Source organism: Acinonyx jubatus, chromosome A3 (assembly GCF_027475565.1).
Source record: "Acinonyx jubatus isolate Ajub_Pintada_27869175 chromosome A3, VMU_Ajub_asm_v1.0, whole genome shotgun sequence".
NCBI lineage: Eukaryota > Metazoa > Chordata > Mammalia > Carnivora > Felidae > Acinonyx > Acinonyx jubatus.
In genome coordinates, this window is record NC_069388.1 from 23124752 (window position 1) to 23140944 (window position 16193).

Here is a 16193-nt window from a genome sequence, read left to right on the forward strand (position 1 = left end):
CTGGAGGCTGCGTTTGCTCCACTCTTCACAGGAGAATAAGGAGATGACGATCCCCATCAAGGGAGCGTCATAGAAACTATTGGGAGTTAGGCCACTCCCCTCCAGTAAACTCCCTTCCAGCTAATCTCCCCTCCTACTTCATGGAGAACATAGAAGCTTCACCTTCCTCCAGCACATCTACCACCTTGCCAGCTTCTGCACCCATCTGCTCACCTTCCCTCTTGCTATAGTGGAGGAAGGGTCCCTGCTTCCACAGTCATGGCTGTGATCTTGATTTCATCTCTCATCTATGGAGGAACTAGCTCTGCAATTGTCCACTTTCTCTCCTGCAGCATCAACTGGTCCCTAGTTACCAGGTCATTACTGTAACCATGTAAACTTGTTCTAATGACTTCCATCTTTGACCTTCACTGCCCTGAATTCCATAACCTGCTCCCTGCTCCAAGTACTTGGGTCTTTTTCTTTTTTTTTCTTCCTTCCTTCCTTCCTTCCTTCCTTCCTTCCTTCCTTCCTTCCTTCCTTCCTTCCTTCCTTCCTTCCTTCCTTTCTTTCTTTCTTTCTCTTTCTTTCCTTCTTTCTTTCATGTTTATTTATTTATTCTGAGAGAGAGAGAGAGCAAGAGATCATGTGAGTGCTCTGGGGAGGGGCAGAGAGAAAGGGAGAGAGAGAGAATTCCAAGTAGGCTCCATGCTGTTAGCACAGAGCCCCACGCAGGGCTTGATCCCACAAACTGTGAGATCATGACCTGAGCCAAAACCAAGAGTTGGACGCTTAACCGAGTCACCCAGGCACCCCATAAGTGTTTTTCTGATCCTCTTCTCAAAAGAGTTGTTAATCCATTTATTCAATAATATTTATGGCACTTACTATGCCAGACACTGTTTTAGGTGCAGAAATAACAGTGAAAAAGCATTCTTTTTTTTTTTTTAAGTTTATTTATTTATTTTGACAGAGACAGAGCAAGCAAAGGAGGGGCAGAGAAAGTGGGGGAGAGAGAATCCCAAGCAGGCTCCACGCTGTCAGCACAGAGCCCAATGCAGGGCTCAAATAACAAACTGTGAGATCATGACCTGATCTGAAACCAAGAGCCAGACGCTTAATTGACTGAGCCCCCAGGTGCCCAGTAAAAAAGCATTCTTGCCCACAAAAATTCCTGAAACTTATATTCTGGTGGGGGATAGTGTGGAGGTTGGATAGAAATAAGTAATAAACATAATAAGGAAGAAATATAAGAATTATGATAAGGATAGTATTAGAGAGAAAATAAAGCTAGGAAATATTAGAGAGAGGTGTTGCAATTTTAGAAAGGGTGGCAAAGAGGGGCCACTATGAAGTTGATATGAAGAAGTTGAAGGAGCAAGCTGTATCTGTAAGGGTGTTCCAGACAGAAGGGATAGCATGTGCAAAGGCACTGTGGTGAAATATGCCTGGTGTGTTTGAGGAGGAGGAAGGGAACCAGTGTGACTCTAGCACAGTGAGGAGAGTAGATGAGGCTGCAGTGTGTGTGGGGAAAGGAAGATAATGGTGGGGAGAGGCATGTGGAAACCTCAATCGCCATTGTAATGACTGTCCGTGGCTTCTTCTCTGATTTACTTGAAGAGCCACTGAAGGTTTTGAAGGAGAAGGGAAGGGATGTGCTCTGACTTATCCTTTAAAAAGGTCAGTGGGGAAGGGATGATATAAGAGAGGAAGCAAAGAGATTACTAAATAGGACATTGTAATAATCCAGGTGACCAATATTGATGAATCTAATTTAGGGTGGTTGCAGTGGACATAGAATGACATGAATGGATTCAAGAGCAATTTGGACTTTGAAGGTGACAACTCAGGACTTGTGAATAGAAGGTATAGGGAATGAGGAAAAATGTACAAGAAGGAGTCATGAATGACCCTCAAGATCTTGGCTTGCACAACTGTGTAGATGGTGCTATTTACTGAGCTATGGAAAGCAAGAGAAGGAGGAGGTCTGATGGCAGCGAAGGGAATATCAGAAGCTCATTTTGGGGTATGTTAACTTTGAGATTTCTATTAGGCTTATAAGCAGATGTGTCTGTTAGGCTGTTAGCTGTATGAGTTGAGGTCTGGGGAGATTTCTAGGCTGGAAATGAAAAACTGGGAGCTGTAAATACATAGATGGAGCTGGATATGACTGTCTAGGAAGCAGAGAAAAGAGAAACTGAGGGGAGCCTGAGTGGCTCAGTCGGTTAAGCATCCAACCTTGGCTCAGGTCATGATTTCATGGTTCATGGGTTCCAGCCCTGTGTTCGGCTCTGTGCTGACAGCTCAGAGCCTGGAGCCTGTTTCGGATTCTGTGTCTCCTTCTCTCTCTGCCCCTCCCCTGCTCGTTTTCTGTTTCCCTCTCTGTCTATCAAAAATAAATAAACGTTAAAAATATATATATTAAAAAAAAAGAGAGAAACCGAGGATCTGGAGAGCTCCAGCATGTGGAGGTCGGATGAGAGGAGGACTCAGGCAAGGGACTGCTTGTAGGTGGTCACTTTTCTGTCCCCATATTTCAGCCTCTCAGTGTGAGCAGATGCACTTGACCCCACACTCCTTCTTGAAAGACTCTGCTGTTGACTTCTATGCCCCTGGTTTTCCTTCTGCTTCCCTTGCTGTTCTTTCTCTTTCACTTGCTCCTTGTCTTTTCTTGACCTCTACATATTCTAAAGGTTCATGTGATTATGTTCCAGCGCTTTATTCTAAAGCTCTTTTCTCTGTCTACGTTCTCTACATTTGTTCCACAAGAGCTACCACCCTTAATCCAGTTTAATTCCTTGTTTGACTTTCTATATAGTACCATTAAACTGTTTTTCTTTTCACTTTACTGAAATGATTTTATGACTGAAATTATCCTTTGGCAGGGAAATTTCAATGGAAGATTTGTCTGTGTCATATTTTGCTATGTATCGTTTTGGCCAGTATGGTTTTCCTTTTTGGCTATTATTCTACCAGATCCAATTTCCCTAAATCTCATCTTGTGGACCTAAATCTTATCAAGAAGATTTGATTCAGTTTTATTTTATGTTGGTTATTTCTACCCATAGAAGCCTTGGAGCAAAGAGCAATTACTAAGCCAAAAGTGTAACCTCTGGAAGCAGTATTGGATGAAAAATCCTTGGAGTCATTTATTTTCTATCTTTTTGAAAATTTCCATAATAAAAACTTAAGAAATAACCATAGGTCATAAAGGGCCCAAAATATTATGTCTCAAAAATCATTTTAATTTACCCAGAAAATATTTTTTCAGCATCGATTAGGTGCCAGGGCCTGGGGGTACAAGTGGTAATCAAAATGAAGTCCCTGCCTTAGGGACTTTCTATTACTTTTTATTTTGAAACACAGATAAAGCAGAATATGAGAATGGAGAAAGTGGCAGGGGCTGTTTAGAAGGGATGACCAGGGAAGATCTGAGAGGAGGTAACATTTGAGTAGAGACCTGAATGAAGAAGGGAAGTGAGCCATGCGAAGATCTAGGGACCGAACATTCTAGCAGAGGGAGCAGCTAATACAAAGGCCTCGAGATGGGCTGGGTGTATTCACGGAGGAGCAGAAAGGCCAGTGTGATGTGATGGTTGGATTGTGCACGAGGGGAGAGGAATGTTTGATGAGGATAGGGGAGATAAAGGGAGCCTGATTATGTAGGGCTTTCTTAAAAATGCTGTTGTTTGAGATGAGAAACCTCTGGAGAGGAGTGAAATGGTCTGGAAAAGCATTGAAAATATCTCTCTGGATGCCATATTGAGAATATTCATGGGGAGAGTAGGAAGGGAGCATAGTAAGACCAGCTAGGAAGCTGCTGCAATAGTTCTAGGCTTGGACTAGGATGGTCCTGGAAAAGGAGAAAAGTGGTCAGATGCTGAACATATTTTGAAGATGGAGCCTGAACAATATGCTGGTGGATTGATGTGGAATAGGAAGGAAAGAAAGAGTAGTGAAGGATGTCTCTGAAGTTTTAAAGTAAAACAGATTTTGGCAGGGGAGAGGTGTGTGGGGGGGCGGTAATTGGAAATTATGCACTTGGTTTGGGCATGTAATGTTTGAGCTACCATTAGTTAATGTTGGGACTATAAAGCCCATCTGAGCCTTTAGTGTTCATTGGAATCCCCCAGAACCAGCATGCAGATTCTAGCAGCAGGTCTGGGGCAGGGCGGAGATTCTGCATTTCTAACTAGGTGATACCACTGCTGTTGGTCCTGGGCCAGCTTTGAGTAGCCAGGGCAGTAGATAGTTACATAGTAGTGCCTTCTGGGGCTCCAAAGTGAGGCTGGCCTCTATGAAGTTGGGAGTGGTCCATGTACAGAAGCCATCCTTGGCTTAGGAAAGGGACGTCTTTGAGAACATGACTGACAGGAGCTGTGAGGGAGTCTGGGAGGTGGTGGGAGGCCTGCTCTGAGGGAGGTGGTCCCCTAGGGGTCAGCGTTCCCTCCTGTGACTCCCACCTGCCATGCCCGCTCCTGCTCACTGCAGACAGTTTTGCCATGGTGCTGAGCGCAGGACAATGACCCGGCCCAATGCCCTGGATCGATGCCGAAGGAAACTGCTCGTGCACAGCCTGGTACGGTCTGGGGAAGGGGGATCAGGGGCACCTAGCTGGGGCCCTTCACTCATGTTTCTTCCTGCCCTTCCAGAACCTGTTGGCAAAGCAAGGACTGCGGCTTCTACGGGGTCTGAGACAGGGCAACGTGCAAGAGAAGGTGGCCTTGTCCAAGAAGCTCTTGGCCAAACTGCGCTTCCTGGCCCAGGAGGTAACACCTGGCCACCTATTTCCCTACCCTGCACACCCTGGTGGTGATGGTTGCACAACACTGGTTGATGCACAGCAATGTACTACTGAACTGTACACTTAAAAATGGTTGCAGAGGTAAGTTTTATGCAATGTGTATTTTACCACAATTAAAAAAAAAACAGGAAAAAAAAAATAAGTCAGGTTGGACTTTGAGGTTGCCTGTGGGGCATCCAAGAGAGATATGTCTAGGAGGCAGGTGGCTCTATGGATCTGGGGTTTAAGGGTATGTGTCAGGGCTAAGATGGATGCTTTGTCCATCGGACCAGTGGAAGCTGCAGCACAGGTGGTCTCAGCTCCATCCATGACCCAGTTCTCTGCCCGCAGCCCCAGCCACCCCTCCCAGATGTGCTAGTCTGGATGCTCAGTGGGCGGCGCCGAGTAGCCTGGGCCCGGATCCCTGCCCAGGATGTGCTGTTCTCTGTGGTCGAGGAGGAGCGAGGCCGGGACTGCGGGAAGATCCAGAGTCTGCTGCTCTCGGTGAGGGGTGTGGGTTGCTGGAGACTGGAGTGGGGTGAGGCTCCTAGGGTGGGGGCAGGGGGCATGAGGTGGAAGGCTGTGGTTCCCATCAGGGTGTCCCCAAACTCTTTGTTGTATTTTAAAAAACTTAAAATTTTCTTATTTAAAACTTTTTTTTTAATTAAAAAAATTTTAAGTTATAAAATGTCTTATTTAAATTTTTAAATTTTTTACATTTAATATTTACTTAAAGATTATTATTCTTTTTAAAAGTATACGTGAACTCTTTTCAATTATCCTAAAAACCAAAAGGAGATTGTGCCTTTACCTAGGTCCACTTTGATGTGAGAAAAACACCAAGTTTTGTCAGCTCTGGGCCTGCACTGGCCCTTTTGCTGACCAGGCTCTGATAGACCGTCAGGTGACCAGAATGGGAGAGTGATGAGTCTGTTCCTTATAAGTACAGCTGGTTTGGGGGCAAAATGCTTCTAATCAAGGTGTCCCTGGAATAGATGCCAGCAAAGGTCCCTAGTGCTAAGAAGCAGTGACTGTTGGGGTAGGGAACAGGGCATCTAAATGGGTTGGGGCTCAGAGGACAGAGGGGGTAAGCGTGGGGTGTGGCAGTGAAGAGCTTAGAGTGCATTTTGGGGGAATGGAGTTTGGTACAGGAAGTGACGGTGTTGGGGCCAGAGGACTAGGTTATGGGAGTGTTCAGGGTAATGGATACTGGATAGATGGCATAGAGTGGGGTGTAGGGATAGGGTACAGGGAGTACTCTTTGGCTTCGGCACTGGGAAGTGGTCTAGTGATACAGAGAGTATGGGCACACCCTGGGGGTGCAGGGACAGGTCTAGGGGGGTGGTAAGAGGTGGGCCCTAACATGCCACCTCCCTGCAATAGGCACCTGGGGCAGCTCCAGGCGAAGTCTGTGCCAAGCTGGAGCTCTTCCTGTGGCTAGGGCTGGGCAAACAAGCCAAGGCCTGCACCTCAGAGCTCCCCCAGGACCTGCTGCCCGAGCCCTCTGCGGGGCTGCCCCACCACCTGTGCCGGGATGGTGAGTACAGCTCAACACTTGCCTCACATGTGGGGCTAGATGCTCAGCTGGGGGTTTGGAGGGGTCTGGGGTCAGGGACTCCGGTGGTCCCCTGAACAAACATCTCTTTCTTGCCCCCACCGCAGACTTCAGCTACTTCCAGCTCCGGGCCCACTTGTACCAGGCCCGAGGGGTGTTGGCAGCAGATGACAGTGGGCTTTCGGACCCATTTGCTCGAGTCCTCATCTCTACCCAGTGCCAGACCACACGGGTGAGGGCTGCACTGGGATGTTGTGGGAAGCGGGGGGCTCTGGGAGACAGAGTGGGGTGAGGGCTGAGCTTTTCCTCAGGCCCTAAGTCTCTTTTCCTGCTCTGGATTTTCAGGACAGGATACTGGATTGAGCCGCCCTGGTTTAGAGGGTGGCGTAGAACTAGAGGGCCTTCCGGATGAGGAATTGTTTTGAGGGGTTGACTGTAGGGTTAGCCCCAAGGGTGGCAGTTTACAGTTAGGGGGACCAGGCTCCAACCCCACTCTGGCGGGCTGTTTCATCTTCACCACACTCTCCCTCCTTTTGTGATAAACAGCTGCTTAAAGTATCACTTCAGGGCAAGAGTGCTCATGTGGGATGTATGTTGGAGATTCCTTTGATGCCTGCCTTTGACTCCCTCTCTGCATGGCCCCCAAGGTCCTGGAGCAGACGCTGAGTCCCCTGTGGGATGAGCTCTTGGTGTTTGATCAGCTGATTGTAGACGGGAGGAGGGAGCATCTGCAGGAGGAGCCTCCATTAGTGGTCGTCAATGTCTTTGACCACAATAAGTTTGTGAGTGTGGCCTGGGCCCCATCTGTGTTCCCACCCCCGAGTGCCCCCCACTCCTCATCTTGATGCTCCCTTCCCCTGGCTCTGGAGCATCTTCTAGTTTTGTCTTAACTGCCCTGCTCTCTGCAGGGCCCCCCTGTGTTCCTGGGAAGGGCACTGGCCACCCCGAGGGTGAAGCTGACAGAGGACCCTTACCAACGCCCTGAGCTACAGTTCTTCCCCCTAAGAAAGGGGCCCCGGGCAGCTGGAGAGCTCATTGCCACCTTTGAACTCATTGAACTGGACTACAGTGGCCGGTTTGAGGTCAGAATACCCTGGCCTAGCTGGCACAGGCTGTGGACTCTTATATTCTATCAGGTTGTCTGCCTCCAGAGAATATGGAATATGGGCATGTCCTGGGATTACCCCTCCAAGTATTTTACCCCCAGAAAATGCAGGCTGCAGATCTGTCTTGCAGTCACCTCATTGGACCTCCCAACTTCAGGGAATATTAGAAGTACACATATCGTGGGTTCCTTTTGCCAGGCCTTCCACCCTAGAGACAGACCCTAGGCTGCAGCTTGATCCTCATGCCTCAGACACCCACCTTCCTGTGCATGACTGCTTCCTGAGATATGCCCCTCCTGCCCATCCAGCCTTTTTAGTTCCTCTGGATTTATATTTCACTGGCAGCTCTCAATATCCCTTCCCCAAGCCCACATTTCCCTTCTTTGGCCTGATTCCTCCTTGACCTCTGATCTCTTGCCCCCTGCAGCCCTCAGTGCCCAGTGATGTAGAGCCCCAGGATCTGACACCACTGGCTGAGCCCCTCTCTGGGCGCCTGTCCCTGCCACCTAACGTGCGTCCAGTACTCAGGGAGTTCCGTGTTGAGGTATCGTCAGTCACACATCCCTCCCACCCCCACCACACACACACACACACACACACACACACACACGCACACACACACACACACACACACCTGGGTGCCTTCTGTCAAGTGCAGGCCCCTGAATTTCTCACTTCCTGGCCCCAGGTGCTGTTCTGGGGTCTGAGGGGTCTCGGCCGTGTGCATCTGTTTGAAGTGGAGCAGCCCCAGGTTGTGCTGGAGGTGGCTGGGCGACGTGTGGAGTCGGAGGTCCTGGCCAGTTACCGTGAGAACCCCAATTTCACTGAGCTTGTCAGGCATCTGACAGTGGTGAGGACATGGGCTGGGAGCAAGAAATGCTGGGTTAACAAGTGAAAGGGCAGTGGGATGGTGAATTCCTAGCCAGTCATCTTAGGTTAATCAAGGGATCAGCAAATATTTTTAAATTTATTTTTAAATTAATATTATTATTATTTTTAATTTACATCCAAATTAGTTAACATATAGTATAATGATAACTTCAGGAATAGAATTTAGTGATTCATCATTACATATAACACCCAGTGCTCATCCCAACAAATGTCCTCCTTAATGTCCCTTGCCCATTTAGCCCATCCCCCCACCCCAAACCCCTCCAGCAGCCCTCAGTTCGCTCTCTGTATTTAAGTCTCTTATGGTTTGTCTCCCTTCCTGTTTTTATACTGTTTTTGCTTCCCTTCCCTTATGTTCATCTATTTTATATCTTAAATTCCACATAAGACTGAAATCATATTTGTCTCTCTCTGACTGACTTATTTCACTTATTGCTAGAGTAATATATATACTCTAGTTCCATCCATGTTGTTGCAAATGGCAAGATTGCATTCTTTTTGATTTCCAAGTAATACTCCATTGTATATGTATACCACATCTTCTTCTTCTTCTTTTTTTAATGCTTATTTTTGAGAGAGAGAGAGAGAGACAGAACATGAGTGGGAGAGGGGCAGAAAGAGAGAGGAAGACACAGAATCCGAAGCAGGCTCCGGACTCCAAGCTATCAGCCCAGAGCCTGATGCAGGGCTCAAACTCATGAACTGTGAGATCATGACCTGAGCCAAAGTCGGACACTTAACCAACTGAGCCACCCAGGCGCCATTCATCTTTATTCATTCATTATTCGATGGACATTTGGGCTCTTTCCATACTTTGACTATTGTTGATAGTGCTACTATAAACATTGGGGTGCATGTGCCCCTTTGAATCCAGAATGGCTGTACCAGTTTGCATTCCCACCAGCAGTGCAAAAGGGTTCCTCTTTCTCTGCAGCCTTGTCAACATCTGTTGTTGCCTGAGCTGTTAATGTTGCCATTCTGACAGGTATGAGGTGGTATCTCATTGTGGTTTGGATTTGTATTTCCCTGATGATGAGTGATGTTGAGCATTTTTTCATGTGTCTGTTAGCCATCTGGATGTCTTCTTTGGAAAAGTATCTATTCATGTCTTCTGCCCGTTTCTTCACTGGATTATTTGTTTTTTGGGTATTGAGTTTGATCAGTTCTTTATAAAGATATAACCCTTTATCTGATATGTCATTTGCAAATATCTTCTCCCATTCTGTCAGTTGCCTTTTAGTTTTGCTGATTGTTTCCTTTGCTGTGCAGAAGGTTTTTATTTTGATGAGGTCCCTATAGTTCATTTTTGCTTTTGTTTCCCTTGCCTCTGGAGACATGTCAAGTAAGAAGTTGCTGCAGCCCAGGTCACAGAGGTTGTTGACTGTTTTCTCCTCTAGGATTTTGATGGCTTCTTGTCTTACATTTAGATCTTTCATCCATTTTGAGTTTATTTTTGTGTATGGTATAAGCAAGTGGTCCAGGTTCATTCTTCTGCATGTTGTTGTCCAGGTTTCCCAACACCATTTGCTGAAGAGACTGTCTTTTTTCCATTGCATTCTTTCCTGCTTTGTCAAAGATTAGTTGGCCGTACATTTATGGGTCCATTTCTGGTTCTCTATTCTGTTCTATTGATCTATGTGTCTTTTTTTTTTAAATAAAATTTTTTTTTAATGTTTATTTTTTGAGAGAGAGAGTGTAAGTCAGAGCACAAGCAGAGGAGGGGCAGAGAGGGAGGGAGACACAGAATCCAAAGCAGGCTCCAGGCTCTAAGCTGTCAGCACAGAGCCCGATGTAGAGCTTAAACCCAAGAACCACGAGATAACGACCTGAGCTGAAGCCGAACGCTCAACTGACTGAGCCACCCAGGTACCCCTATGTGTCTGTTTTTGTGCCAGTACCATACTGTCTTGATGATTACAGCTTTGTAATACAGCTTGAAGTCTGGAGCAAATTTTCTATAAAAAGACAGATAGTAAATATTTTAGGCTTTGTGGGCCAAACAGTTTCAGTTGCAATTACTCAACTCTGTAATAGTAGCATGAAAACAGACATAAACAGCAAGTAAATGAATAAGTATGACTGTGTTCCAATAGAACTTTATTTATAAAAACAGGCAGTGGGCCAGATTTGGCTTACAGGTTATAGTTTGCTGATCTCTGGATTAATCCATGAACTGGTGGTACTCTCTTGGCTCTGTTGAATGAGTGGCTTAGGTAAGTGTCATGCAATATAAGTCACAAAGAATCTATCTAGTGTCTGAGACACCAGGGGCAAAGAAATGCATTCTTTGTATAATTTGTAATTTCTGTAGTATGGACTTTGGATTCAAATTCTGGCAGTGCCACTTAGGAGCTTGTCAAATAACTTGTCTTAGTTGAGCTTTAGTGTTTTGTTTGTTTAATGATGTTTTTAAAGCTTATTTATTTATTTTGAGAGAGAGAGTGCTAGCACAGTGGGGGAGAGGCAGAGGAGAAAGAGAGAGAGAATCTCAAGCAGGCTCGGTGCTGACAGTGCAGAGCCTGATGATGCAGGGCTCAAACTCATGAACCATGAGATCATGACCTGAGCTGAAACCCAGAGTCAGACACTTAACTGATTGAGCCACCCAGGCGTCCCTATTTGTTTGTATAAAAGAAAAACCTATTTCTGATTTGAAGAAATGTTGAAGATTGAAGGAAATACATCAAATGCTTCTTGCAGGAGTGCTATAGGGAGCCAGTGAGAGAAAGGATCTTGGTGAAAGGGCTTTGTAAACTGAAAAGTGCTGTGCCTATGTGAGGGGGAGACCGGGACAAAGCGTAGTGGTTCCAGACTGCAAGGGGGTAAAACCCCACAAGAACAAACAAACAAAAAACAAAAACAACAAAAACCCTAACACATTCTTGACTCTGTTTCACCTGCAGGAGTTTTCAGTTTGGAAACTTCATTGTGCTATAAGATGGTGAAGCTGGAAGCAGTTTGCTCATTGAACTTCTAGGGAGTGTTTCCTTTCATTTCTTATTTCACAGTGCAAATTGAGGAAATCATATCCCTGTCTCCACCTCTCTCCATTGTGCACTTGAAAAGAATGACTAAGTATTCTTCTGTTGTTTAGGTAGAGTGACCTATAGATGTCAGTTAGGTCAGGCTGGGTTAATAGTGTTATGCAAGCCTTCTTAAAAAAAGCCTTCTTTAGGGGCGCCTGTGTGGCTCAGTCAGTTGAGCATCTGACTTCAGTTCAGGTCATGATCTCACAGTTCGTGGGTTTGAACCCCACATCAGGCTCTGTGCTGACAGCTGAGAGCCTGAAACCTACTTCAGATTCTGTGGCTCCCTCTCTCTGCCCCTCCCCTGCTCACACTCTCTCTCTCTCAAAAATAAACAAACACTTAAAAAAATTAAAAAAAAAAAAAAAGCCTTCTTGAAGTGCCTGAGTGGTTCAGTCAGTTGGGCATTGGGTCTTGATTTTGACTCAAGGTCATGATCTCATGGTTAGTGAGACTGAGCGAGTCGGACTCCATGCTGACAGCATGGGACCTGCTTGGGCTTCATTCCCTCTCCCAATCTCACTCTCTCTCTCTCTCAAAATAAATAAATAAACAATGAAAAGAAAAGCCTTCTTGGTGATTTTCTAACTAGTTGTTCCATCCGTTATTGAGAATATGATACTGAAGTCTCCAGCTATTATTGTTGAATCGTTTTTTTTCCCTTCAATTTTGTCACAGTCTACTTGTATTTTGAGGTTCTGTTGTTAGGTACATATATGTTTACAATTGTTATAGCTTCCTACGAGTTGATCTGTTTATCATCACAAAATGTCCGCCTTTGCCTCTAGTAAAATTTTGTGTCTTAAAGTCCATTTTGTCTGATAGTAAAGCCATTCCAGCTCTCTATGATTACTGGATGCATGATGTATCTTTCCCCATCCTTTTCCTCTCAACCCATATGTGTCTTTTTTTTTTTTAAATTTTTTTTTTTTTACGTTTATTTATTTTTGAGACAGAGAGAGACACAGCATGAACGGGGGAGGGGCAGAGAGAGAGGAAGACACAGAATCGGAAGCAGGCTCCAGGCTCTGAGCCATCAGCCCAGAGCCCGACGCGGGGCTCGAACTCACGGACCGCGAGATCGTGACCTGAGCTGAAGTCGGATGCTCAACCGACTGAGCCACCCAGGCGCCCCCATATGGGTCTTTTTAAAGAGTATCTTTTAGCACGTAGTTGCATATTAAAAAAAAAATCCATTGACAATCTCTGCCTTTTGCTTAAAGTGTTTAATAAAGTCAATGTGAAGTGTTGGGGTCCGGGAGCTAACGGTCAAGAAAGAATTCTTGAGACATCTTTGGTGCAAAACAGGTGGTTTTATTAAAGCACAGGGACAGGAATTGTGGGCAGAAAGGGCTGCACTGGGGTTGTGAGGAGTGACTGATTATATACCTTCAGGTTGGAAGAGGGTTAGGAATAGTGTAAATCTCTGAGGAATTTGGAAGCCAAGTTTCCAGGACCTTGAGGGGCTAGCTGCTGTTAGGATAAGGTCATTTACTACTGCTGGTAAAACCTTAGTCATGATATCAGATGATATCAGTGGGCCATTTGCTTGGAGGATGACTGCTAACATATATCTTTGGGGGTAGGGTAGAATAAAGGAAGTTTCCAAAGGGATTTTTACAGGTAAGGCTAATGTCAAGCTAAGGTTGCCTTTTGCCTCTAGCAATAGAGGCAGTTGAGTTCCTGAAGAAAGGTCACCCTGCCTGTCTTAAGCACTTTGCCAAGGCAAAGGAAATTTAATTTTTTTCTGCATTTCTTTTGTCTTTGTTTTACAAATCAAAGTCACATTTGATGTTATTATTGACATGGTTGGGATTTACATCTGCCATTTTGCTATTTGTTTTCTTTTTCTTTTTTCTTTTTTTTAATGTTTATTTATATTGAGAGAGAGAGATACAGAGCACTTGCAGGTGTAGCCACACACTGAAGAAAAAGTTCTCAGACTCTTAGACGGAGCGGACATGCAGGGCTGCCTCTGCTAGTGAAACAGCAGCAAACTGCACTTGGTCTTTATTTCATGTTCGCCAGATATAAACATCAAAGAATGTCAAAGCATGGGAGGAAAACACAAAGAGCCTCCACACATAGACCAAAGACACATCTGGTGTTTACGTGAAAGCATGCAGAGAAGATGTGCAGTTTCAAGGACTGCTAGGCAATTGCAGTGGGTCTGTTTCCTAACTGGCTCCTGGGAGATCGTGGGGCTCTGGATCTTGTAGTGCTATCGCATTCGACAGCCTTGAGACCAGAACATTGCTGACATTTCAGCAATTACCCCATTTACTTTCCCAGGGCTTACGATACACTCTCTAAAAATAACTCCACAAGCAGGGGAGGGGCAGAGAGAGAGAGGGAGAAAGAGAATCCCAAGTAGACTCCATGCCAGCCAGAGCAGAGCCTGACAGTGGGGCTCAATCCTACAAACTGTGAGATCATGACCTGAGCCTAAACCAAGAGTCAGACTTTCAACTGACTGAGCCGCCTAGGCCCCCCTGGTATTTGTTTTCTATATGTCTCATATATTTTTTTGTTCCTCCATTACCGCTTTCTTTTATATTAAATAGATATTTATTAGTGTACTACTTTAATTCCTTTGTTGATCTTTGCTTAGTAGTTGCTCTAGGGATCGCAGTATGTGTGCTGATTTTTCACAATCTACTTCAGATTAATACTAATTCAATTACAGTAAAATTTTTCTCATAGGGCCATTCCTTCTTCCCTCCTTTGTGTGATAATTGTCACATATGTATAAAATAAACCCAACAATACAGTATTTTAATTTTTCCCTCCCTCTTAGGATCCATTGATAGATATAGAATTCCCATATTAAAGGGCATACATATTGCTACGGCTTTAAATCTACATTAGCAAACTGAGCATTGATCCTTCATATAATAACAACCACCACCACCACATGTTTCTGATAGCACTTTGTTGGCTCCAAAGTAGTTTTGTATCTATTATGTCTTTTGATATTTACAACAGTCTTTTGAGTGCAGGATCGTATCCCTTTTTGGCCAGGGAAACAGACTTGGTGACTTACCAGACATGACACAATGAGGCTGTGGCAGAGCTGAGCTGGGAAAGCAGCTTTAGCTCCACTGTTCTGTCTGCCTGTGCTGCTGCCTCTCCCTCCTCCCCAGGTCTTCAGAGACCCAGTTTCTCTCTCTCCACCCCCAGGACCTGCCTGAGCAGCCTTACCTACAGCCCCCACTCAGCATCCTGGTGATCGAGCGCCGGGCCTTTGGCCGCACCGTGCTTGTGGGTTCCCGTGTTGTCTCCCACATGCTGCGATTCATACTCCGGGCTCATGAGGATCCCCCAAGGAGGAAGGAGAAGAGGAAGAGACAGTGGACCTAGTGCCTAAGGGACCAAAAAGTAAGGGGCCTTCCTTCCCCTTAAGGGCCACCAGACAGAAGCCCCTCAGTTCCCCGGTTGAGATGGCTCCAGGGGACCCTCCCATGGGGCATGGAGTCTGACTTCACCTGACCTCCTCCTGGTGTCATTTCCTCTTTCCCAGGACAGAGGTCTCTGGATCCCTCCTTGGCTGAAGTGGGGATGCCCAGACGGCTTCTCAAGGTGATGGGGTATGGAAATGGGTGGAGAAGGGACTGGGTGATGCTGGGTTAGGGGCGCTCAGTTCTCTCTTCCTCAGGCTCCTCTGAAGAAGCTCCCTTTGAGAAGCCTCCTGAACCAAGGCCCCGATCTGGAGGAAGACATCCCAGATCCTGAAGAGCTTGACTGGTGGTCCAAGTACTATGCCTCTCTGCAGGAGCTCCAGGGGCAGGTGGGTGCAGAGGCGGGTCCCAGACTGCAGCTGGAGGCCCAAGGGTATAAATGGCAAGAAGGATCTCATCAGATGTGGAGCTCCACAACTTTTCAGAGCTCTTCATTGCATGTCTTTTCTTACCTTCATAATAGTTCTGGAAGCTGAGAATTACTGACAGCTGTGCTGTCAGAAATATCATGTGCACTACATATGTAGTTTTAACTTTTAAAGTGGACAAATTAAAAAAAAAAGTAAAAGGAAAGAGGTGAAATGGACTTTAATAATATATTTTATTTAACCTAATATATCTAAAATATTCCAACAAGTAACCTTTATAAAAAACAATGGAACATTTGACATTCTTATTTTATACTAAGTCTTTAAAATTTGGTATTTTACACTTACGGCACATCTCAATTTTCAATTTCAAGTGCTCACTAGACACATGGAGCTGGGGTTACTGTCTTGGGCAGTGCAGGACTAGCCAAACTGCTAGCCAAATACAAGTGGTTCACATGGCTGAACTGGGACTAAGGTTTCCCAACTCCCTATCCTGGAAAAGGGGTAGATTAAGGAGGTGAAGGTAGGGAGGAATCTCTGACATGCCCTTTGATTTCAGACCAACTTTGATGAGGATGAGATGGATGATCCTGGGGAGTCAGGTAGGAGATTTGGCTTTCTTGTTCCTACTCTGTGTGTCTCTCTCCCTCCCGTGACACGAGTATTTCAAATTGTGGCATTTCTGCTGTTCCCAGATGGGGTCAACCTCATTTCTGTGGATGGGGAGGTCCAAGACCAGGGTCAGGGTGAGGCTGAAGTTAAAGGCTCTGTATCCCAGAAGAAAGCAATAGCCACCCTGAAGGTGAGTGGGGGTCAGAGAAAGGGGATTCTGCTAGGATTCTTGACATTGGTCTATCACTGAGGCCCTTGCCTTTCAGATCTACAACAGCACCCTGGAAGAAGAGTTTAACAACTTTGAAGACTGGCTGAATGTATTTCCCCTGTACCGAGGGCAAGGGGGCCAGGATGGAGATGAAGAGGAAGAAAGGTCTGGACACCTTGTGGGCAAGTTCAAGGTATGTTT

The 16193-nt window shown here is 45.7% G+C and overlaps 1 protein-coding gene across 1 annotated transcript in view; it reads left to right on the forward strand.

Moving 5' to 3' along the window:
- LOC106974237 (fer-1-like protein 4) overlaps nt 1-16193 on the forward strand; it is a 34303-nt gene that overhangs the window by 8563 nt on the left and 9547 nt on the right. The window contains 16 exon segments of the mRNA XM_027069952.2: nt 4471-4558; nt 4632-4748; nt 5114-5266; nt 6146-6299; nt 6425-6549; nt 6965-7099; nt 7226-7399; nt 7851-7967; nt 8112-8273; nt 14521-14659; nt 14662-14718; nt 14861-14919; nt 14996-15127; nt 15729-15771; nt 15865-15971; nt 16048-16185. Coding sequence (XP_026925753.2) covers nt 4471-4558; nt 4632-4748; nt 5114-5266; nt 6146-6299; nt 6425-6549; nt 6965-7099; nt 7226-7399; nt 7851-7967; nt 8112-8273; nt 14521-14659; nt 14662-14718; nt 14861-14919; nt 14996-15127; nt 15729-15771; nt 15865-15971; nt 16048-16185 — 1900 coding nt within the window.